General features: G+C 40.9%; 1 protein-coding gene across 16 annotated transcripts in view; it reads right to left on the reverse strand.

Moving 5' to 3' along the window:
* The window catches only part of FNBP1 (formin binding protein 1), a 191,824-nt gene that overhangs the window by 71,249 nt on the left and 93,875 nt on the right, over positions 1–26,700 (reverse strand). For all 16 annotated transcript variants that reach the window (XM_063432408.1, XM_063432406.1, XM_063432419.1 and 13 more), the window contains exons 5-6: positions 18,950–19,012; positions 15,649–15,753 (exon numbers count right to left, since the gene is read on the reverse strand). In XM_063432408.1, coding sequence (XP_063288478.1) covers positions 15,649–15,753; positions 18,950–19,012 — 168 coding nt within the window. The remainder of the gene's footprint in view (positions 1–15,648; positions 15,754–18,949; positions 19,013–26,700) is intronic.

Below are 26,700 nucleotides of genomic sequence, written 5' to 3' on the forward strand. Positions count from 1 at the left end.
GTAGTATTTACAAAACTATAAGACTACGAGGGCTATCCCCTGTTCACCTAATGTTGGAGAAGTTTGACAAAAACACAGTGCTCTCCTTCACACTCAAAGCCCAGCCTTTGTGCAGTAATTTTACTAGTGAGCAAATTAATATTATAATTATTCTTTTTCATCATTGCTATGAATTTGTCCAACCTTTTAATCTAACCCGCTCCCAGCGTTCACAGCTAGTTATACCTGTAGCTACGACAGCAGGGTATGCACAAAACTCAGAATTTTCACACACTTATTCAGAATGGAAAAACAAAGGCAAAAATAGCCAAACGGTGACTGAGTGAGTTGGAGATATTTTTTTTTGGGAATAACCTTGTAAATGTTAGTGGTTATAATGCATAGAATGCAGCTTTAAAAATGTACGTTTTACTTAAATATAAGGTTACTTAAATAACCAGTTTGGTCATTGACATGGATATGGTTCTACTGGCGGCTTCCATTCTTTTGTAAGAACATTCCGCTACATGCTGGAACATTGTTACAGGATTTGATTCTATTCCGTCACCACAGAATTTGGGCAATAACATTTGTCTTTCAAATTTATCCAAAGGGAGTTTGACAAAGTCAATGCTATATTCCAACTCACACCCACACTAACATCAACAGAAATACATTCTGTATTTGTGTGTGGGGCATTTACATACTGATTTTTTTTTTAAATAACGATGTATTAGATATACTCCCAAGAAAATATGTATGTCATTTGTTTTATTTGGGGGTATATGAAATCATGGTTTGCAATAGCTGCAGATCTAGTATCTGCAGGTACTGCAAGCACTCCACTTCTTTTCCAGCTCTCCAATCACAGGCTTCTATACCAGCTGTATAGCAGCTAGCTGAAAAGTCTCTGCAAGGCAGGCGCCTGGCTCTCGGGTTTAGCTCCAAGTAGTTAAATTACCAGGAAGTAACAAGACCAGCTGTCTGAAAGCCAGGGAGGAGGGGGGCGGGGCTGGACCGCCAAGATGGACGGTCGCAGGAATGATCAGCTCCTGCAAATCATAATCTATGAAGCCAATATTCCATGCCTTCTGACAAATCTACCTACCTGTAGCTGCGACCCTCAATGAACACGGGCTGCCAGATCCGAGGAGAGGCTTGCTCCCGGAGGTTTAGTCCCTCGGAGGAGAGATCACTGCTGACTCCGTCGTGTCCTTCTCCGGCGGTGAGTGGGGCAGACGGCCGCTGCCCCACTACCCTGCCTAACGTGGCCCGACAGACACTCTTGATCGGGCGGATCTGGTCCTGTTACCCCCCCCTGGACCGGGGGGGATATCCCGGTCCCCATGGGTGACATCCTGAACTGCCACAAAGCCCAACTACCAACTCAGCAGTGAAAGGCAAACAAAGCAGCACAAGACAAGATGGCCGACAACGCACAGCCACTTGTGCAACTACAGGGCGAGACGACCAAGAACAACCAGGGGCCCACGCCATAGACCCTGAACAAGTCCCTGAGCTCCCCCCAGGACAAAACAGCGGAACCACCCGAGCAGCCCTCAGTTCTACCACAGACGAGAGCGGGTGGGTGGGTGGCGGGCGGAGAGCGGATCTCCCCTGGGCACCCCCTACATTGCAGAGCTAATACCCACACGATGGGCCCACCAGGGCTGAAGGCCACCTGGGACATACTCCAGAAGCATCGGCCACCGGCACGGTGGACCCAACGCCAAGAACGGCAGCTTCCCCACCGGGACACACTGCAGCCTTCCGCAAGGACAAGACCCGGCCTCCCACAGGAGATACCCGGTCCGTGGCCAGACGATGCAGGCTTTCAAGACGGCCCAGGGCTTTGGGGAGAGCTAGCCCGAGCCCTGCCTTACGACCACACTCTGCCCTACAGACCTACTGTCAAGTCGAGGCAAGCGGTTCGGGGACTCCCACACCAACCTGATATGCTGGACTGTTCATGCACCTGCTAGCACACACAGCCCCGCAAGCGACTACACACACACACACCTGACAACATGGCAACCCCACTTGCAGGCACATGCAGCACGACACACCATAAGGCAGATACACACTCCACATACTCCTGGCACAGCCACCCACACGGCTCCGACTGCACACGAGCACGCACGCCACCTGAGGGCCTACCAGACTCAGGAAACAGCACCAAATCTTAGAACACATTAGGCCCTGGAACCCGTGGCAATTTTAGCCTTCAGACAAACTCCGACACACCGACATCCATAAAGCGATTACACACTCATGCAACTATAGCCTGACCACTTAGACATCATAAAATGTAAGCTTCATGTCTGTACTCACTCACTTAAAAGAAAAATTTGCAAGTTATATCTATGCTCCTAATGCTGTACAAAATGCGCTTGAGGACTGCCGTCGGGGCACCACGAGCTTATGTGATACAATCAAATATGCACAATAAAAATATAAAAAAAAAAAAAAAAAAAAAAAAAGAAAGCCAGGGAGGTAAATTATAAAATTGGCAAGTTCTATTAACATTTGGAGTGTTCCTTTAAGAGGCCTAGTCAGAACCATGGAAAACCGCCTCATATTTCTCTCCCCCAAACTTTACAGTTGGCAATGTACACTAAGGCAGGTAGTATTCTTTCATCGGCCAAACAGAATTGTTGATAAAACTGCAAGATGCAGATGTGTCTTACTTTTCCAGACAACGGTGGCAGGCTTTACACCAGATTGGCCAATGCCAAGTATTAGGTTTTTTACGTGGCTACCTTCGAGAAGCAGAAATAGTTCTTATGCCTGTCACATCCAGATGCAGTTTGGAATTTGATAGTAAGTCTAGTAACACAGGATGGAGAACTGTTGTTATCCAGCCCCTGGATATATCCTTGTGTCTTTTGTGGCCTGACACATAAAATCTAAATTGTTATTGCTCACAGACTTTCCCACTTCACATTAACAGTACTTACAGCTCACTAGGCAGCTCTCAATGGAACAGATTTTATGAATTTATCTCTGGCTCTTTCCTCTGCAAAAGTAAATTACTTCAACACCCTCATAAGCACACTGCCCCTTCAACCCAAATGCCTATTTCACACTTTTAATGCTCTCTTTCGCCCTGGAGCTCCACCTCCTCCCTCTAACCTGTCCGCCTCAAACTTCGCAACTCACTTCACTGAGAAGATTTCTACAATCAGGGAAGAGATCTCTAACCTCTCTCCCTCTCATTCCAATACATCACCCAACCCCACTCACTCACTCCACTGTTCTATACTCATTCGCACCTACTACAACGGAAGAGGTTTCTGCTCTGCTCCGGTCTTCCCACCCCACCACCTGTTACCTCGCTCCTATTCCCTCATATCTCATCCGCACCCTGTCTCCCTCTCACTAAAATTTTCAATCTCTCTTTCCTCCGGCACATTTCTTTCACCCCTCAAGCATGCAACCATAATGCCAATTCTGAAAAGCCCTAACCTTCACTCCAACTCCCCATCCAACAACCGCCCTATATTGCTACTGCTGTTTGCCTCCAAGATCCCCAAGAGAGTTGTGTATGCAAGATTGACAGACTTCCTCAAATCCAACTCTCTGCTTGACCTGCTTCAGCCTGGATACCGCACTAGTCACTCTGTGGAAACAGCTGTGACCAAAGTATCCAACTATTTAATCACTGCTGAATCTCGTGGTCATTACTCTATCCTAATTCTCCTTAAACTTTCTGCTGCCTTTGACACTGTTGATCATCAACAGCTTCTTCTCATTCTCTGTAATCTCGGTCTACAATATAATGCTCTCTCCTGGTGCTCCACCTACCTCTCCCAGCGCCTTTTCAGTGTTTCTGTCTGTGGTTCTGCTTTATCTCCCCCACCCCTCTCTGTTGGCGTTCCCCAGGGTTCTGTCCATGGTCCCCTACTGTTCTCCATCTATACTGCCTCCCTTGGTAAACTCATCAGCTCCTTTGGCTTCCATTATAATTTATATGCAGATGACACGCAAATTACCTGTCCTCTCTTGATTTATCTCCGCCCATCTTGACTTGTGTCTCTGACTGCTTATCCGCGATTTCCAACTGGATGGCTGCTCATTTCCTCAAACTCAACCTATCCAAAACAGAACTTCTGATCTTTCCTCCCTCAAGTGTTGCTACTCCGGTGTCTGTCTCCCTCCAACCTCGCAGGCTCGCTGCCTAGGTGTTCTCTTTGACTCCGACCTCTCCTTCACCCCTCATGTCCAGTCGATTGCAAAATCGGCTGCTTCCATCTCGAAAACATAGCTCGCATCCGCCCCTATGTAACAGATTGCACCGCTGCAATCGATAATGAATGCAGTGGTGAAGCTCATTTTCCTGTCCACCCGCACCTCCCACCTCTGTCAGTCCCTACATTGGCTTCCAGTTAGATATAGGGCTCAATTTAAGATTCTGGTGCTTGCTTACAAGTCCCTACATAATGCTGCTCCAGCCTACCTATCCTTCCTAATACACAAGTATGTCCCGTTGAGGCCCCTGCGCTCTGCTGAAGACAAACGCCTATCCTCTGTCCGTACTCCCACATCTGATGCTCGCCTCCAAGACTTCTCCAGGGCTACACCTTTTCTGTGGAACTCCCTTCCCTTCTCCGTTAGACTTTCACCCAGTCTCCACTCCTTCAAAAAATCTTTGAAAATACAATTCTTCAGGAAAGCATATCATCTAAACTGTCAGCAGGTTTTCATTCCCTCCCGCTCCCCTCCCCGCCCACCATGACTCATCTCCTGCAACTGTCAAAAATAACCTAAGTTCTCAGTGAATACTTTTCTAGCAACCTATTTCACACCTTTTGTGTCACTATACCCCATTCTCTCTAGCATGTAAGCTCATTGAGCAGAGCCCTTATCCCCTCTGTTCCTGTGTGCCCATGTGTCTGGTTACAATTACGTGTCTGTAAGTCCACCCATTGTACAGCACTACATAATTTGCTGGTGCTATATAAATAATAAAATAATAATAATTTAGAAATGTTAAGTTATTTGATGCTACCCTGCTCTAAACAACTGGGCTCTGAAGTATGAACCATTATTATCTTACTACGGAGTCTACCTGGTCATCTTTGCACTTGATTTTAGAACCGGTCAGCAACTAGTATATATGAAACATCCAAATCCTTGCTGTAATCTGACCAGAAAGAGCTATTCCAAGTGCTTTCAATGTTGGGGAAACTGTTTCAATCTATAGAATTCTTTACATACATGACTGTTTCAAACAAACACATATCTTGTAACATTGATACAATTTAATCGCTACTCAAATGGATATAAATAGGATTGTTACAGTGGGGAACAGGATACATACATTTATAATGACAGTACCCAGAATAGTAAAAATGGGCCATTGTTTTCGAGATAAAACTTTCTGTCTTACAGTTACACAGGAATGGGAGTGTTTGACATTTGTCAGATATGCCTTGTTTTTTTTGTTTTTTTAATTCTATTACATTGATGTTACACAGCATAACATATAAGGGTTTTTCAGGCAAGAGGAGAAATGTAAAATAAATACATAAATAATAAATAATAAAAAGGGGACATCTGGACTTTGGCTCTCCAGTTAGTCAACAATGCCCTAAGGCAGGGGTAGGCAACCGTCGTCAATTCTGATGTTGTGGACTACATCTCCCATAATGCTCTTACATACATAATACTGGGAAAGCATCATGGGATATGTAGCCCAAAACATCTGGCTACCCCTGCCCTAAGGCATAGTTTTCTGTACAAGCAGTGGATGACAAAGGCTCTGTGACATAGAAAACATTTGTTTTTCATGTAGACTGTAAGCTCGTTTGAGCAGGATCCTCAACTACCTATTGTTCCTATTACATTTTGTTATTGTCTCATTTGGTAAATTTTTATTGTAAAGCGCTGCGGAATAAGCTGGCGATATATAAATACCAATAATAATAATAATAACAACAATGTACAGTTTTCACTGTTTGCATGATTCACTGGACAAAGCATTCTGGTTGACCTTTCCTGGACTGGATTTAACATACTGCAAACCAGCAGATGGAGCTGTATCAAAAGGAGCATTGACATTCTGAGAACACAGTATCGCAGTAGCTATGAAAGCATGTAGTAATCTCAAACCTGGTTTATGTGGGCAATACGGAACCGTTTCTGTTACTGAGCTAGACATCTATTAGTAAGTCGGGCAAGTTTTATTAAAATTAAGCATTGTTCTGAGGATAGACAATATAAAAATAGGGCTGAGACATCCCCTCAGGCACAACACAATACAAACACAGTCTTATGTAGAAGACACATTCTGCGTGTTAACAATCAAAGTCTCAGTCTTCATAATGTTTTATCTTGCAGAAGCACGTGCAGCTAACCACTTCCTCAAAAGAGCTTCATGACTACAGTAGAAACAATAGCATTTTGCAATCCTCTTAAGGGCTCTCTCTAGTTGAGAACAAAAGATTCCCCTGTGATGTAAGTGATTCGGGCAGCTATTGAGAAGGGAGAAGAGGGCAATATAGTACTGACACTGGCAAAATGTTATGTTTATCACATGTGCTTTAAAATAATCTCACATGGTAAACAGGGTGATAGATACTCAGACATTTCTACCCGTTTGGTGACATTACAATTAGCCCACAGGTAACGCTATCTATGTTGGGACCCCAGACTCCACTGGAATCTGGAAGAGAAAGACACACAAGAATAATACTAATTAGCCAGAATCCTGCATCACTTTAATTATTGTTCCTAAATAAATACAATTGTGGATACATATTTTTCGTAGTTGGCAAATTGCGCCTCAACAAACCGTTCCACACAGAGCCCCTAAAATCTAAGTTTTCCCTGCTATGCTAAAAATACTCAGCCTTTTGTGAAAGTAAATATTTTATTTCACTTTCAAATAAAAAAGGCCTCAAACTTTAAATGATATATATTTAAAATAGTTATGCAGACTAACAAGTGAAACTTATTTTATTGGCATTTATAAAATAGGTCACGGAAATAGTGATGCAAAGATCATAAGGGGGACATTCAAGGGACGCATCTACAAAATAGCCTTTAAAGGACCACTCTAGGCACCCAGACCACTTCAGCTTAATGAAGTGGTCTGGGTGCCAGGTCCAGCTAGGGTTAACTAATTGTTTTATAAACATAGCAGTTTCAGAGAAACTGCTATGTTTATCAATTAGTTAAGCCTTCTCCCTAATTCTCTAGTGGCTTTCTCACTGACAGCCGCTAGAGGCGCTTGCGTGATTCTCACTGTGAAAATCACAGTGAGAGCACGCAAGCGTCCATAGGAAAGCATTATGAATGCTTTCCTATGTGACCGGCTGAATGCGCGCGCAGCTCTTGCCGCGCGTGCGCATTCAGCCGACGGGGAGGAACGGAGGCGGAGAGGAGGAGGAGAGCTCCCCGCCCAGCGCTGGAAAAAGGTAAGTTTTTACCCCTTTCCCCTTTCCAGAGCCGGGCGGGAGTGGGTCCCTGAGGGTGGGGGCACCCTCAGGGCACTCTAGTGCCAGGAAAACGAGTATGCTTTCCTGGCACTAGAGTGGTCCTTTAAGTGTCCCTATTTTATTATATTAACAAAATAAATATTTCAGCATAGGGTTGGTGACAGCACCACTATAAATAGACACCACTGTTAGCAAGAGATCGCATTACACTGTATGAATAGCATGTGATATGAAATGGCAAAGGTTATCTCTGATACAAAATACTAGTTAGGCAGAAGAAAGGGGAAATAGCTGTAAAACTGTCTTAAACAGCTACACTTTCAATGCACTGCTTGGTCTTTAGATCTACTTTGTAGATACTATAATCTCAAACTTAATGTAACCCAAAAGTTCCTGTAGTGTGATATGTTTTATACACAAACATATAATGCAGCCATTACATTAAAAAAAAGTTTCAGCAGGTGTGTCCTCTATGATCCCTTAGTTATCTTTATAACACTGAACAAAACGACATAAAGTGATCCTCTCAAGTTAGGTTTACTTTGAAGGGACATCCCATGTACCACGATGATAAAATGGTAATGGTGCTAACAGACTGTCACTTTCTTACTAGCATTTCTGGCAGAACAGGGCTGGGACATATTTATCTAATAAAAAAATAAAACGTGGGCAGCAGCTGGAACATCTAAAACGTATACTCTCTCCCACAAATATAGGAGAACACTTTTCCAAGCAGGGCAAAACTCCCCGTTCATGTCAACACACTGGGTTCAATGCCTGCACATTGGCATCTAAGTGCAGTGACATCTGTCACTATGTTCCTCTATCAAAGAGCAAGATCTACTCTCAAGTGGAATAATCACAGAAACCAGTGCTTGGTCTGTATTGGCTGTGGTGCAAAGTCAGAGATCCACCTGTAGGCACAATTTATTTTAAAATGTATGCATGTGGAAGGCGTATGTAATGAGGGCCGGACTGGGAAGTAAAAGCAGCACTGGAAAAAAATTCTTTACCAGACCAAAAATGTGTCGCGCCAACATAGTGTGCAGATATAGAGTTGGAAAAGACAACTTAAAATTAAAAATGATTACTCCAACATGAAACAAAGCATTCATAGGCTTCGAAAAACAAACGTGTAGATTTATTTTAAGCAGAGGTGCCTTTGCATATAATCAATATTTCAGTCCAACTATCTTGCCATATTAAGGAAAGTTTGGTAATGGGACTGAAATAGTGAATGTATGTGGTGCACAGCTGTAAAAAATGACCTTATCTTTTTTTATTTTGAAGATGAGTGCGCTCTTCACTTTAAATATGTTATTGTACTGGAGTATGCACCTAGCACCAAGACTGGGACAATACTTGCTTATTACATATATGTTCTATATTAATGACATTTCTCAGTGTATTATGCATATATAAATGTAGATTAATAGATGTGTTAATAGATGTGTAAATATTATAGGTATATATATATATATATATATATATATATATATATATATATATATATATATATATATATATATATATATATATATATATAAATATAAAACCAATACACGCATTAATATACATGTCTATATACTAGGGATCGACCGATATTGATTTTTTTAGAGCCGATACCGATAATCTGTGAACTTTCAGGCCGATAGCCGATAATTTGCGGATATTCTGTACATTTATAGAAAAATTAAACTATTTCTAAAGGTAAATGCATAAAATATACATGGCATACGTAGTGGATGCAGTGTGTTTAGACAGGGGAGCGGTGTGTGTTTGTGTAGTGGCTGGAGTGTGTATATAATGAATGCAGGGTGTTTGTGTAGTGTGTATAGTGAAAGCAGTGAGTGTTTGTGTAGTGTGTATATATAGTGAATGCAGAGTGTTTGTGTAGTGTGTATAGTGAAAGCAGTGAGTGTTTGTGTAGTGTGTATATATAGTGAATGCAGAGTGTTTGTGTAGTGTGTATAGTGAAAGCAGTGAGTGTTTGTGTAGTGTGTGTATATATAATGAATGCAGAGTGTTTGTGTAGTGTGAGTAAAGTGAATGCAGTGTGTGTGTAGTGTGCATAAAGTGAATGCAGTGTGTAAAGTGAATAAAGTGTGTGTGTGTAGTGTGCATAAAGTGAATGCAGTGTGTGTAGTGTGTGTAGTGTGTGTATGTTGAATGCAGTGTGTGTAGTATGTGAATATTGAATGCAGTGTGTGTATAGTGAATGCAGTGTGTTTGTGTAGTGTGCGTAAAGTGAATGCAGTGTGTTTGTGTAGTGTGTGTATATAATGAATGCAGAGTGTGTGTTTGTGTAGTGTGTGTATATAATCCAGAGTATGTGTAGTGTGTAGTGGTGGTCCAGTGGCATGTACTAAGCAGTGGGGGCCCGCAGCAAGCTGTTACTTACCGTCCCAGCAGCTCCGTTCAGTTCCCCTGTGTATATCTCGCGGTCTGTGTGCCCGTGGCAACGCTCCGACGACTGTGGGACTCGCGAGATTTACAGGGAGCTAAAATTAAGGTAAGTACCCCCCCCCCCGGACCGCCGGGCTTGTATTGGGCCCGGCGGTCCTGGTATGTATTATCGGCAATATCGGTATCTTTACTGGGCGATACCGATATTGCTGAAAATACCAAATATTGGCCGATAATATCGGGGAAACCGATAAACGGTCGATCCCTACTATATACATACATATATACATGCATACATACATACATACACATATATATATATATATATATACACACACACACACACACACACACACACACACACAAACATATACATATAACTGTCAGAATTACATCAATTACCATGTCTATCTGTACATTGCTAGCAAAATGCTAGCAAAATGTATATATTGGAAGGAAAATATTTAATAAGAGCTCTTTCTCTCACCTGTCAATTAGCTCTTTAGCATAGAGTTCTGTACTGAAGAACTGACTGAGGTACATAGAGAGCAACAGACAGGTGAAAATGCCCCTTTTTGAATTTCTTGCCGCCTTTTGTTTTTCTTCCCCCTTGTGACTCCCTTTGTGTATCTTTTACTTAATCCCTGTCCCTGTTCTCCAGCCCTCTGTATGTCTCTTTCTCCCCTTCCGAAGTCAGTCTGTGTGTCTCTGCTCCACCAGACCCTCTGTGTGCCTCTTTGTCGCCCCCAGTCCATCTGTATGTTTCTTTCTGTCCCTCACTGCTCCTTTATGTCCATGTCTCCCCTCTCCTTCCCAGTCTTTCTTCCCCCTCCCCCTGTCTCTTTCTCCCCCCCCTTTCCCTGTGTCGCTCTCTCCCCCCCCTCAGTCTCTCTTCCGTGTGTGTGTGTGTGTGTGTGTGTGTGTGTGTGTGTGTGTGTGTGTGTGTGTGTGTGTGTGTGTGTGTGTGTGTGTGTGTGTGTGTGTGTGTGTGTGTGTGTGTGTGTGTGTGTGTGTGTGTGTGTGTGTGTGTGTGTGTGTGTGTATATATATATATATATAAATAACTTTACCAGGTGAAAAGGGAATTTGCATGAAATGGCCTGCATGTGCCTTCTCAGTAGGCACCTGTGATACCATACAGTAGGATTATTAAAAAAATATATAAATCTAAGTTCTATAAACTTAAAAATACTTATCACAAGGCATTACTTTTTTTTTGTCCTGAAATCAAAAAAGTTCTTATCCTTGACAGATCCTCTTTAACAGACAGCTCAGATAATTATAGACTAAAGTAGATAAGGTTCATTTTAGAGGCTTCAGAAAACTAAAAAGTGAGAAATTAAATAACATTTCAGATTTCATATGAAGTGGGAGGCATTCTTCCAAGACAGATTGGTTACAGTGTCACATGAGGACTAACAATATCAATATGATGCTTTTTCTTTAACAAACAACTCAGTGTTAGAGATCAGTCTGAACAGGGTCTCTGTTGGAATTTAAAGTCTTATTGAGGATGGGGCTTGTCACATGGTGGACCCAAATCCAAATCTGACTGGGCAGTATTATTTGGAAGACAATGACAGGCCATTATCTCGCGCACACACACACACACACACTTACACAGGCCTGTTTGTTAAGATTTAGTATCCATGGCAGTTGTTTTGATAACCTTGTATTAAACCTTTTTTGACGATAACAGAAAATGGTTGTAAGATGCTAGCTCTTGCTATGCAGCCAACTAAATGTTCTTAACCCCTTTCAAGACAGGAGGACCCTGTTGGAGTCTGTCAGAAAGTGATTTAAACCATGTTTATGCCAGAAGGAGCTCACTGGTGTCCCTCCTGCCATTCAAGGGATTCACAATATGTGAAGAGCTTTCCATGAATACTAGAAAATGAACAGGGCCCCAGCTACTTTCAAAGAGATTTACTATCTCCACTGTTCCCATCTTTTCTCTTCTAATATCCCTCTTTCCTCGGAACTCTAACTTTTTGGTGCATTAACAACAGAACTTCACAGCAATAAAAACACAGTAATGTGTATTTAAACTAAAAATACAGGGCTCAAAACTTCCACTCTTCACTAGCGTGAAAATGTACCCCTGGTGAGTAGGCCATCGACTCTCTAGGCTTGCAGTAGCGAGTAACTTTTAAAGCCTGACTAGAGGTGTAAGAGTTGAAAATTTAAGACTAGATACATTTGTATAACAATCTTTAGAACAGAAATTATAAATCTTGTAAAATACATTTCCTGTTTATGATAGGGTTATAAATTAGTCATTAAAGGATACTTCCCAACATCTCAAATAGACAAAGAGGGATACTTTAAGAAGAACTACAATTTGTAGTTGAAATACACATTACTCTGAGGATTATTGTTGTTATACACTCAGGTACACTACAATATGGAGCGCCAAGAAAAGAGGGACATTAGGATAGAAAAGACTGAGTGAGGGATTTGGGTCCAAAAAAGGGATTGTCTTTGCACTTGGTAGTTATGTTAATACAATGCACAGTGCTAGGGAATTTGCTGGTGATTTATAAGTAATAATAAAATAATAATGGGAACATGTCATGCCCCAAACAACATATGCTCATTAAATTGAGCACAAGATTCTATCTATACATTATGCTAGCATAATGGGAGGCATTGACTAACAAGGGAGAGCAAAAAAGACCTCACACAGGAGATCCCTCTGCTCTCCACCTATAGCAACCACAGTGCTTGTGCTGTTTGCACTATGGAAACTCCCTAGTAGGCACTTCTAGCATGCTGGCAACGCTTCCAGTCTGCCAATGTCATTGAGGAGATTTGCCCTGCTTGGGGGTGCATCCCAAGCAGGGCAAGTCAAAGAAGAGACTAGGCAGAGCGGTGCACAGCCTACTCTAAAGAGGAGATGGAACGGAGAAAAGATGAGTAAATCAATATATTTTACATTGATTACACCATGTATCTGTGTGATATATGGTGTATTCAATGTATATGGGAGCAATTTCAGGTAAGTAAAATTTTTCATTACAGGTCCACTTTAAAATCTTACTCCAACCACCATGACTACTTCTGCTTTTAGAGAAGATCTCGGTGGTAGGAGTTTGTATGTGCAACGTTCCTGCTTGAAATGCTACATACTGAGAAATTTGCAATTATGTGCCAGGGGATATTTATACCCCTGGCACATGTGTCTTTGGCCAAATGTAAATTCTCTGCAAGCAAAAAAAAAAAATCTGTCGTCAGAGCCCACTGCACGCTGGCAAAAGACGTATTTACATTCTCCCTCCCTTGTTTAGTTAAGCCCTCCATTATTTATTTTTTACATTTTCCCTTCCCTGTCTCAGATAACCTGCATACGTTCTAAGAGAGATAAACTGTGATCAAAGACGTCTTATGAGAATTTTTTGATTTGACCTTGCAATAGATCACATCAGACAGGGAGTTGAAGGCAGCGCCAAGAACTTCAGTTACGTTTTTAGTTACCTAATAGCCATATGTTAGCGTTTATGGGGGTGAAGAGAGGAGGACCTAAAGAATATTGATCAATAGTGTATTATTCATAAAAAAAAAACCTGCAAAGGGTTGGAGTAACTCTTCGCATAATCTAAAATGCCTTGATTAGCCCCACCCCTAGCCATACCTTCGGCTAAACCCTTAAAGTGATACCAGCCCTTTGGCGTTTTCAAATGTTGGGAGAGGGAAAAAAAAAAAGGTTGTGTGCGTCATACAGAAGGTTGTGCTACGTGTATTTGTGCTCCTAACCTTTATTAAACATGATGTCTAAATTAGTTATTTGGCTCGAAAATTTTAATTCTCTTGTAGAGTCTCCATAATTCTTGGTTTAGTGGATAATCCCATATACCACAAGTGTTGCTTTATCTCACCCATCAATCATGTGAAATAACTGGGGAAGCCAATGAACATTCTTATAGTGCTACCAAAAACAGACATACAAATTAAATGGACAACATAATCACCAAAACAGCTATATCTTAATGTATTTGTTCTGGTAAATATAATCAGTCCCTTCAGGCTTTTTGCAGTAAACACTGTATTTTTAGAGAAAAGGCAGTGTTTACATTACAGCCTGGGGACACCTTCAAAGGCCATTCCTATGATGGCTACTAGAGGTGCATCCTAGGGCACTGGCCAACATTCAGTGTCTCCACCTTCTTCTCTGCATGAAGACACTGAACATTCTTTACAAAGGAGCATTGATTCAATGTATCTCTATGAGGAGATGCTTATTTGCCATGGTGGCATTCCTGCATTTTCCTATGGGAATTCATTGTTAATGGCTGAGATTGTCACTTCTGATGCCAAGGAGGCAGATCAGGGGCAGAGCCAAAACCAGCAGACTGGAATAAAGGTACTATATTTAAGAGGGCAAGGGGGGACCATGGGGGCTAGATAGTGATTTTAACACTATAGGGTCAGGAATACATGTTCTGTGTTCCTGACCCAATAGTGTTTCTTTAAGAAAAAATGTTTTGCTCTATTATTTTGTGAAAACATCATGTATATATGGAAATTAAAGGATCACTATAGGGTCAGGAACACAGACATGTATTCCTGAACCTATAGTGTTAAAACCCCTCATGCCTCCATAAATATAGCAAAATCTTACTGTGTTCAAGCCTGAAGATGTAACTCTGCATGCAGTTTGCCTCAGAAAAACAAGCAGTCTGCTGACATCATCAGAAATGGTAGCCTGATCCAATCACAGTGCTTCCCCATAGGATTGGCTAAGACTGCCAAAGAGGCAGATCAGGGGCAGAGCCAGCTCGGTGTCTGCATGCAGAGGGAGTAGATACTGAATGTTTGGAGGAATTTTAGGCAGCCATGACCCAGGAAGGATCTCTAACAGCTATCTGAGGAGTGGTCAGTGATGTTATCACTAGGCTGTAATGTAAACACTGCATTTTCTCTGATTTTCTCTTACAGCAAAAAGCCTGAAGGTAATGATTCTACTCACCAGAACAAATTCAATAAGCTGTAGTTGTTCTGTTGACTATATAGTGTTCCTTTAATACCTAGAGACTGACTATGTATGTGAAGTAATAAGTTTTAAACCTATACTGTTATCTAAAACCAAAATCTCCTTTTGGGAGAATGTGTGTTACAACAGATGTGTTAGTGATGAAAATTGTGTATGGGCACTCTGTACACTAATGTGGGTTACCCTTTATTCCACATGCAATTAATATAGAAAGAGAGTTTGGTATATAATTTATATATACCTCAAGTGGAGCGCTATAGATGTTGAGGGATTACCTCACAGAATCTTGATCGTATCGTATATGTTGCATACAAATATGAAAGATAAAAATATATAATATAGTGCAGGTTGTAAAACACTTGTGCAATTTAGGTGAGGTCGATAAATGGATTACTCACATTTTCAAGAGCCTATATTATTGGCTCTGTAAATTGGACTGGTATGCTTTTTAGGGCAGCATCCCACCACAATTTTCTGCTAAAGAAAATAGTACAAATAGCACACATATGAGCACAAACGGCCATTCAGTGCGTTAAAACATCATACAGACAAGATTATAAATGTCTAACACGTTTTATGCCACAACCCACTTGTTGTCAGAACAGGAAGCAGGCTATTCTAAACACAAATGTCTGCTTTGCACTTCAAATAAAACAAGGGAAACTGAAAAGATACTAAGTGTAAAAAAAGATCCAAATATCCTTGTTTATTTTCATCTCCATTTTAAATCACCCCCTTTTATTTTTTTATTTTAAAACCACACACTTCCTTGCTCCATAACAAAAGCTTTCAATAAGCATAGAGACTTAGTTTAAAGTACCGTGTGTTACTTACCTTTTCAACATCAGCCTTTGTCACATTAATATCAGCATCCATTCTCTCAAAGTATTGCTGCGCTCGCTCTGCCTCTTTGCAATCCCTCTCAAACCGTCGTTTACTCTACATTTTGAGAGGGAGGAAAACAATTACAAACAAATAGGTAGAATTTTTATAAATATCTCATCAAATCCCACATTTAGATGAAAAGGATCATCTAGACAAGGACTTCTCAATTGCCTTCAAAGTTCATATTATACACTCTGAATAACATACACTCACCTAATAAACTCATGGCTAAGTGCATTCTGCTTTGCATACCCCATCCTTAGCTACATTTTATTTGGGACAAACATTGAAGAGACTTCAAAGCTTCTCAAATCTAAAACAGTCACAAGCATTATTGTGTGCAGGGAGCTTTTCAAACACTGTCTGCCCCAAGGTGCATGATGTATATGGCTGAAGGGAGACTCTGCCATTTCAATGACCAATAATCTGCTATTTAGTTAAATCACTTTGTTTATGCAGTTCTAGCCACACCTCCCATGCATGTGACCTACACAGTCTTCCTACACATTTCCTGCAAAGAGAGGTCTAAGGTTTAAAACTTCCTTTATTGCACAGTCTGTTTAATTTAGAATGTCTTATCGCCTGCAGTATAAATAACCTGATGTATCCTCCTGTGGGTAAAGTCAATTAACAGAGCAGGAGATAAAAACTTATAAATTAAGTAACATTTGAATTTATTTTCATGCAGGCTGTGAGAGTGGCAAGAGCAACATAAACAGAAACAAAAGTATTTAACTCCTAAATGGCAGAGAATTGAGCAGTGAGATTGCAGGAGCATAATCTACTCAGCAAATCTGCTTCATTAGGCTAAAGTCGTTTTGGTGCCTTAAGTATCTTTTTAAAGATATACATCAGAACAGCTTATGCCTTGCAGACGTGCAACGATGAAGAATTCCCATGAAAACATTCTAATAACATCTTATGAATCTCCCTAGCCTTCATCAGAAGTTACAAGGATAACACTTATATTTCGCTCAGTGATTTAATTGAAAATTCCAATGCTGGGTAGTTATTGGTTGCAAAAAAACATGGAGTTTTAGAATTTTGAAATCATTTATGCCATTAAAGACATTGGAATAAAACAAATTCTAAAGAGGAGGAACATTTCACCCACATGATCCTTATAGTGAGACAGACATGGCAAACTGTACTTTCAAATTACAGGAGACAGGTGAATTAAGACATTAGTCACAAGGACCTGTCTCCTATACTTTTACAGTACAGTGATAGAAGTTAGTCTATTATAGTTCAATCTAATCTCTAATCTTATAGTTTAACCTAATCCTTTTTAATTAAAGGACCACTATAGTACCAGGAAAACATACTCGTTTTCCTGGCACTATAGTGCCCTGAGGGTGCCCCCACCCTCAGGGTCCACCTCCCGACCGGCTCTGGTGTGAGGAAGGGGTTAAACTTACCTCTTTTTCCAGCGCCGGGCGGGGAGCTCTCCTCCTCCTCTCCGCCTCCGTTCCTCCCTTTCGGCTGAATGCGCATGCGCGGCAAGAGCTGCGCGCGCATTCAGCCGGTCTCATAGGAAAGCATTTACAATACTTTCCTGTGGACGCTTGCGTGCTCTCACTGTGATTTTCACAGTGAGAATCACGCAAGCGCCTCTAGCCTCTAGCGGCTTCATTAAGCTGAAGTGGTCTGGGTGCCTAGAGTGGTCCTTTAAGCAAAGTTCTAGTAGTATAAATCTCTTAAAACCATTTGTGGTGTTTTTTTGTTGTTTGTTTTTTAATAAATACACATATTAAAACACTTTTGGATGTGTGGAGCAAGAGGCTGCTCGGGGCTGCTTGCTCTGGTTACTGTTACATAGAAATAAAAGGCAGCCGTACAAACAAACAACACTGTCTTCTATACCTCAGGAAGAGGTTACAGCTATTAGTCACTAGTGCAGGAAACGGGTTCTAGAGGAAGTCACTCACTCAAACAGTTGAAAAAAATGAAGAAAAAAAATTAAATAGAGATAAATAGTTTAAATAGGTCAGCTAAGGACTGGGGTGTACAAAATGTTAAAAATTGATGGAAAGCCAATTATCTGCCATTAGAAAGTAACACAACCTTAATGACTGATGGCATAGGTAAAAACTATAACAAAAGGTTGCGACTATAACAAAAGCATCAAATTTATTGTACACCACTTTTATGTTTTGTGTTTTTTTTTTTTTTTAACAGACCTACATCTTGACAACAAGAAATAAAATTAGCAAGTATTAGCAGCCACTTCCTGAAACTGCGGGGATGGAAGATCAGAGACTGGGGGAAATTATTTACGTTTTTTTATAACTGTTACTTGAAAGCAGATTTGTGCTTTGAAAAGGGGATGTGTTGGAGAATGTGGGGTGAACTAAATTCAGTCATTTCAATTAAACAGATCGCCTGCCAAGAACTGCCACAAAGGCTAATGTAATTTATAGTCCAATGCGGGGTTAACAGAGGGAACACAATGCCCCACTCCAAGTGAGCACACCGAGTCATTTTTCTTATTTTATTTTTTTTTGAAACTGAAGTATGTTTTACATAACACACACATCTTAATAGAAGGCTTGTGCTCTAAATAACCCTACTGAAAATCAGTCAAATACAAGTTTGAATAGGACGCGCCCTAATCAAATCGATAACATAAGGAATGGGTTCCTATAACATTTCTACATATTCATTTTGCATTAAAGAAAAGTACACCGTCTTCTTTAATTTAGGTTTTGTTTTTATTTCAGTTTTCACTTAAGTTTATATGTTCTTATAGTTCAGATTTTAAATAACACAAAAATATAAAAGAATGAGTAGTAAAACTAATCCTGGTTTAAAGATTAGATTCTAAATTACAAATATAAAAAATGAGTTAAAAAACTAGTCCTGGAGAATCCATTTAAATGAAAAACAAACAAACCAATTAAACTACCCATTGTGGTTGCTAGGCAATAAGTTATTATCCTGAAACCATGACCCAATGATATTACAAAACTAAGTTGATCTTTATACTGGATAAATCCTAGGTACCTAAATGCTACCCTCTATCATAGGTTGGCAGCGACTGATGGAAGTTTTAGTCCAAAAACAGCTAGAGGGGGCCCCTGGTCAACCCTGGGACAAAAAGTCTTAGAAAATTACAAGAGAAGTAAAGCAAGTAAAGAGTTAACATGGCTGTCCTTTGTCTCAAAAGGGACTAAGCATCCCTTACTTCACTATGATATAAAGAGGTCTGGGGCCCTGGGATTGACCTTTAACCTGCATTTCCCCTACTTACTGCTTCCAGCTGCTTCCAGCATGTCTCGATGTGCTGCTGTGCCTTGCGTCCTTCATGGAAGTGCTGTGAGAGGAAAAGAGATGAAATGCCATACATTAAACAAAATAATAGGACATTAAAAAAGGAAACGTCACAAAGGAAAAACTACAATTCAAACACTTTGTTTTGTGCAGTTTGTTAGTTCAAACCATCCCAGAGGAGTATGCAATTATCCCAAGTATTGGGTGTATAAATTGATTGTTCCATAACAAAAATTTACACATCTAAAGACTGCCTGAAATAGCGTTTGCTCTTTCCGTTTCATGTTTTTCATATTGGCACCATGGGGGTACCGCTCTGAAATGGATTTAATATTTTCTTTTTAAAAGGTGACCATAAAAGCAAACAGGAACAAGTTACTATTGTTTTGTTAATTGCACATGTTTTTTTAGGGCAGTGGTTCCCAACTTTTTAAGACACACTTACTGTTTTTTTTCTTCGAGATATGTATATTGACTTATAAAATGTAATCAACTGCAAAATGGGAATTCCAATTTTAATGCTGACACACTCAAACACATAATTTAAGGATCCAATTTATAACAGCCCTGATATCATTTTTTTTGTGGTACAGCAGTGTGTCATGTTTGGCACTGATTAAAAACCTATTCCCTGTGGTCTTTAATTTAATGTCAGATTATAAACAAGTTGCAAAATTGAGCCTAGAAAAATTGAGCCATGTCAACTATTTTAGACTGAATTTTGTCACCTCAATACAGTTCTCTGCTAAGTGGATAAACCCTTAGTGCACTACTAAGGCAGGGCAAATCATCCACCAAAAGCCATGGTTGTATCAATTTACTATTTCTGATTGTTTTCAAAATTAAAAATACATCTTACTGCTTCCTTTTCAATGTGTAATGTGATAGTAAAGTCTGCAGGCCACTGAATACATACTATATTTAGTCACATTAATTACCAATTTTTCTTATTTTTCTCAACTACAATTAGTTTGGACCTCAAAGGGATCCTGAAACTCAGTCACTTTCCCTCCAAGTGCAGTTTGAAGATAGAATTGTATGCATGTGTTATTAAAGAGACAGTGCAGATTCAAAGTAACCCCTTATTTTTATATAAAAAATGCATTCAAAATATCCAAAAGGGAAAAAAATAAAGACAATAATACATTAAAAGATAAAAAGTTCTAACTGCCAGTTCCATTCACAATTTTGTTTACAGAGCTGGGCACAGTGTTCTCCCAAGTGGCTGACCACAGATATAAGCAAGAAAGTAAGTCAGTAAAAGGAGGTAGGACTGGCATAGAACATGCCCTATAGACAGCAGTCCTCACTGCAAGATAATGTTGCAGTAAGCATATGAACCAATGCCTGGTGTCCCTTGTATTAATCTCATATTCAAAACCAAGCTGCATTATATAGTAGCGCGTGATATACTGCATTAACCCCTTAAGGACCAAGCTTCTGGAATAAAAGGGAATCATGACATGTCACACATGTCATGTGTCCTTAAGGGGTTAATAGGGACAGCGTGCCAGTTGTCTCTGAACATACTTCAATTGTATCCTTGTATCCCAAGAGTTGGTGCAATAGTCATTTATATATACATACACACACACACACACACACACACACAAAACAATGGTTGAGAAAAAAAGAAGAAAAAAAATAAATAAGGTTTAGTTCCTATGATAACTTTAAATTAGGCACATTCAATATGTGATTTTAACACCATTTCGCAGTTAAACATAGAACCACTTTACTGGCCGTTCTCAAGTTTTGACATCACTCCCTCTTTAAGTGACCTGGAAAGGCCATCATTTCAAGTCCATGAATAGCTGCAAGGTTATTTCATGGTCTAGCATGAGTGATTGGGTTACACTAGCTCTAGTTATTTATTATCTGTCTCTGTAGGTACTTAAACAGTAAGCAGGCTTCAACAGTGGATGTCCTGGTGCCAAAAGAAACCCATCAATTCATAAAGAGGATTCATCAGCAAGAGAGAGATGGTAAGTCACTCACTTAAGGCAGGAGAGGAACTCCCACTAATCTTAGGCAGACAGGAATTTGTGTCCTTAGCTCTGCACTGTGACAGTGAAACCGTGCATTCTGGGGCATAATGCACAACTGACATCTTTTACCTTGCAGTACAGGGTTTGTATACTCCGTGCCTTCTGAAATACCTTATCTATCAGAGCAAATTCTTCAACTCCTGTGTTACGGATTACCATTAACTTTTGGCAAGCAAAGTTGTGCAGCAACACAAAGTGAAATACGGTAGTTAAATAGGCTGGTTAGAGCATTGGTAATCACACTGGGTTTGTATCCTGGGCAGACCACCTTACCAATAAGTGTCCCTTGGCAAGACAGCTAATAATGTATCCGCCTACATCAAATCCTCATAGGTTCATCTTCATCTCTGAAGTATCCCCTTTCTATAATTGTAAAGTGCTGAGTAATATGTTGGTGCTATATAAATGGTTTAAGCATCTTTTGTTCAGATACATATCAGAAAAATAAGTGGTTTAAACCATAAAACAGCTCAGTAACAGCTATTCTGAGCAGTGCCCCTCTGAAAGGGCTCAGTCACAAAACTTAAAGTAATTCAATTCAGATAACAGGAATCAGATGCCTACTATATACGATCTCCTCCCAACCGCATGTTTGGGGTTTGGCAATCAAATCGGGAGCAGGACACATCATGAAAGTACTTAGCTGCATCACTGCCTCCATAGAAGGTACTGCAGCTAAAATCCTGGCAGCTTCATTTGTTCACATTAGCAGGAGAGAGAAGCAACAGCAGCCTGATATTACATTATACTGTATGTCTGAACAAAAAGACGGACGCAATGCAGCAAGGATTTTTTTTCTTTACAGACACACCGTTAACACTGACACACACCCATATCCATGCATCTTTAAACATGGAGAAGCTGAAGGGATTTGCAGCATTTAGTGTTCCTTCCAGACATTTAAATATGAGACACCATTAGTGGGAGGTCTTTTTTGTGCTTGATGTTAGAGTCTCTGTATTGTAATAATATCCTTTTTTTTTTTTTTAAGGTCAGTCTGCAAACCCAGCTAATCCTACCATAAGGCTACACATAAAACTAACAAAATAGACTATACATTGACCAATTTGTAAAACAATCTTTAAAACATCATAGCTTGGAGTGGGGAGTTTAATTTTACAGAACCTTCCCCTCTCACATCTGGATACAACATCTGGAGCAAGCACTTCCCGTCAAAGCTGGTATCATCATCATGATCACATGGTACAAATATTCTTTTTTGGCTGAAATGCATAAACAAGTGAAAGATCATTGTTGTGACAAAGCGTATTCCTCCCTTTCGGAGCAATTATAAGAAGCCAACGCAGAAAGGATGGGTGGGGAATCCGGAACGGTGACTCCTAATCCAGCTTTTGTCTCAATTCCAGGATTGAAACGACACGGGAGATATGGCAATAAGATTAATGACTAGCGAAGAAACAAAATAATCAAAAAACTAAAATAAATCTACAGCCAGTGTGGGTAGAATTTGTGATATGTTAAAAAGGATTATGCAGGGGGCGGAGCCAGCGCCTGAACGAGCAAGTCGCAGCATACAACAGCTCCGTTAACGAGACCCGCTAAAACCCATATTCCAGCGATAAAAGCAAATTCCGGGAAAACAAAACAAAAACAAAGCCCTACAGCCGCACGAGCTAGGAGACGCAGCACCTGCAACAAAAGCAGACATAAAGGAGCTGATTCTTAACATTAAAGCGATGTTCGATGCAGACATGGCGCAAGTCCGGAGTGAGATTTCTACGCTATCTGGCCGCGTGGTATAAGCTGAAGAGTCCCTGAAGAGCACCAGGGTGGCACAATCGGCCACGGATGCAACGTTGGGATCCCTACAAAAGCAGTGTGCAACGCTGACGGCCCAAATGGCCGGCATGGAGGACAAGGCGAAGGCTAGAAACCTGCGAATCAGGGGTGTGCTCGAATCGGTCACTACCATGGAACTGCCGCACTATTGCAGGAGGCTTATAGCTACACTGTTGCAGGAGGCTAAGCAAGTAGATTTGGACTCCTGCTTCCGTCTTCCTAAAGCGACTAAGGCACCCCAGGAAGCACCACGGGACGTATTGATCAAATTTGTTCGGGACTCAGACTGAGGGGCCCTGATGGGCGCTGCTAAAGGCTCACCTATGGTAATCTTTGAAGGGGATACCCTAACGTTTTATAGAGATCTCTCCAGACAGACCCTCACGTGGCGCAGATCCCTCCGTCAGGTTACCCTACAGCTCCGGGAGAATTCCATCCCTTATAAATAGGGACTGAATTGTCTTATAACGGAACGAGCTGGTAAGACGTCCTACCTGTCCCATATGTCCGAGGTGACCAACTTCCTCCAGTCGTTGGGACTTTCGATGCCGGCTGCACCTACGGGCACCTGCCCGCTGTGGAACGTGGAAGATATTACCCCGTTTGCGCCCAGAGAACCGACACCGAAGGCGACAAGCTCCCTGACCTGAGCTCAACGCCCAGTGGACCTGTCACCCACTATCGACCTAAACGGGTCATATATACAGGACTGTGAGTTGGACTTTCCGCACAAGCTCAAGTACCTGATATGCAACTGAGTTTTTTTGGTTTACTTTTACAAATGTTGAGCTTAAGTTCACAACATATTTCCAAACCTTACTTTCATTTTAAAGCTTTTTTCCAAAGTTTCAGTTTTTTAAAATATGATATCTGGCTCCGCAAGCAGACAGCATGGGATTTCTGTTTAAGATGTCTCCCCCCCCACTCGGCTGTTTAAGCGGCCACTGGCCACATACCCATGTTTTCCCAAATCCCAATCTTGAGGGCCCACGCAAGTCTCCAGCCCCAACATCCATAAACAGGGCTTATCCAACTGGCTACATGCACCCTCCTAACATGCGGCATTGCATCTATGAGCTCGGCAAGAGGAGTAACAGATGAGACTCTCTATATAAAAAACGGGTGGCTTAGCATAAGCGTAATTATAACCATTATATGATGTTTATCTCAATTGTATTGTATATCATGAAAACATATTGCACTTAATGTAAAGTAATTTTAAATTCTGCATACCCACAAAAAAAAAGGGGGGGGGGGGGAATTATGCAAAGAGGAAAAGCAGGAGCTGATTGTGCAAATCTTACCAGTTTCTGCTGTTCTCAGTATTTACGCTTTCATCTGGTAAACAACTACATAGGATTTATCCTTGCTCTACAAAGAGGTTTTATAATGAAAAAAATAAAAAAAATTATATATTTGACAGTATGCCTGAAATTGTCAGAGATTTTTCCAGCCTATCTCTACATCCCTCTGATCTGCCTCCTGACGTTCTGCCGACATTTTGGAACCTAGTTGTTAAGTTACTGAACTTAACTTCCAGTTCGTGGGCACCCCAGCATAGGATGGCGTGCAGGCCTTCATGAGTAGGGAGCCTGACTAGCGATCAACCTCCTCGGTCTCTTCTTTCATTCAGCCTTCGTTCGGCCATGCTAAATATTTACTGTGGTTTAGAACATCCAGCCTACGTTCGGACAGGCTGCATATTCACTGTGGTTCAGTACGTTCAGCCATGCTATTCACTGTGTTTGTGTACTTTTGGCTACGCTACATATTCACTACTCTTACATTTGGTCTACATTTGGCCACGCTACTTATTCACCATGGTTTTTGTACATTTGCCCTATGTTTGGACACACTACGTATTCACTATAATTCTGTACATTTGGCCTACACGTCCGGCTACGCTACATTTGGTAGGTTCGGCTGCACTACAGGGAGTGCAGAATTATTAGGCAAGTTGTATTTTTGAGGATTAATTTTATTATTGAACAACAACCATGTTCTCAATGAACCCAAAAAACTCATTAATATCAAAGCTGAATATATTTGGAAGTAGTTTTTAGTTTGTTTTTAGTTTTAGCTATTTTAGGGGGATATCTGTGTGTGCAGGTGACTATTACTGTGCATAATTATTAGGCAACTTAACAAAAAACAAATATATACCCATTTCAATTATTTATTTTTACCAGTGAAACCAATATAACATCTCAACATTCACAAATATACATTTCTGACATTCAAAAACAAAACAAAAACAAATCAGTGACCAATATAGCCACCTTTCTTTGCAAGGACACTCAAAAGCCTGCCATCCATGGATTCCGTCAGTGTTTTGATCTGTGCACCATCAACATTGCGTGCAGCAGCAACCACAGCCTCCCAGACACTGTTCAGAGAGGTGTACTGTTTTCCCTCCTTGTAAATCTCACATTTGATGATGGACCACAGGTTCTCAATGGGGTTCAGATCAGGTGAACAAGGAGGCCATGTCATTAGATTTTCTTCTTTTATACCCTTTCTTGCCAGCCACGCTGTGGAGTACTTGGACGCGTGTGATGGAGCATTGTCCTGCATGAAAATCATGTTTTTCTTGAAGGATGCAGACTTCTTCCTGTACCACTGCTTGAAGAAGGTGTCTTCCAGAAACTGGCAGTAGGACTGGGAGTTGAGCTTGACTCCATCCTCAACCCGAAAAGGCCCCACAAGCTCATCTTTGATGATACCAGCCCAAACCAGTACTCCACCTCGCTGGCGTCTGAGTTGGACTGGAGCTCTCTGCCCTTTACCAATCCAGCCATGGGCCCATCCATCTGGCCCATCAAGACTCACTCTAATTTCATCAGTCCATAAAACCTTAGAAAAATCAGTCTTGAGATATTTCTTGGCCCAGTCTTGACGTTTCAGCTTGTGTGTCTTGTTCAGTGGTGGTCGTCTTTCAGTCTTTCTTACCTTGGCCATGTCTCTGAGTATTGCACACCTTGTGCTTTTGGGCACTCCAGTAATGTTGCAGCTCTGAAATATGGCCAAACTGGTGGCATGTGGCATCTTGGCAGCTGCACGCTTGACTTTTCTCAGTTCATGGGCAGTTATTTTGCGCCTTGGTTTTTCCACACGCTTCTTGCGACCCTGTTGACTATTTTGAATGAAACGCTTGATTGTTCGATGATCACGCTTCAGAAGCTTTGCGATTTTAAGAGTGCTGCATCCCTCTGCAAGATATCTCACTATTTTTGACTTTTCTGAGCCTGTCAAGTCCTTCTTTTGACCCATTTTGCCAAAGGAAAGGAAGTTGCCTAATAATTATGCACACCTGATATAGGGTGTTGATGTCATTAGACCACACCCCTTCTCATTACAGAGATGCACATCACCTAATATGCTTAATTGGTAGTAGGCTTTCGAGCCTATACAGCTTGGAGTAAGACAACATGCATAAAGAGGATGATGTGGTCAAAATACTCATTTGCCTAATAATTCTGCACTCCCTGTACATTTAAGTTTCGGTTTAGTATCTTTAGTATACGCCAGCTATGCTACTTCTTTATTTGGTTGTTTATTTAGCCTACGTTCGGCCAAGCTACGTAGTCACTTATTACATTTGGCCGCGATATATTTAGCATTGGCTCAGTAGTTTTGGCCTAAGTTTGGACACACTGCTCAGTAATTATTTTGATTAGTAGTTTCTGCCTACATTTGGCACGCTAATATTTCTGTTCGGCTTAGTACTTTCAATCTTTATTCGGTCACGCATCAATTTGGTTCAGTACATTTCGTCAACTTTCAGCCACGCTACATTTTCCATAAAAAACAAAGAAAAAAGTGTCTTGCACACTATTATTATTATTTATAAAGCGACAACAAGTTCAGTAGCGCTGTACAATCA

This window comes from Pelobates fuscus, chromosome 9, assembly GCF_036172605.1.
Source record: "Pelobates fuscus isolate aPelFus1 chromosome 9, aPelFus1.pri, whole genome shotgun sequence".
Classification (NCBI taxonomy): domain Eukaryota; kingdom Metazoa; phylum Chordata; class Amphibia; order Anura; family Pelobatidae; genus Pelobates; species Pelobates fuscus.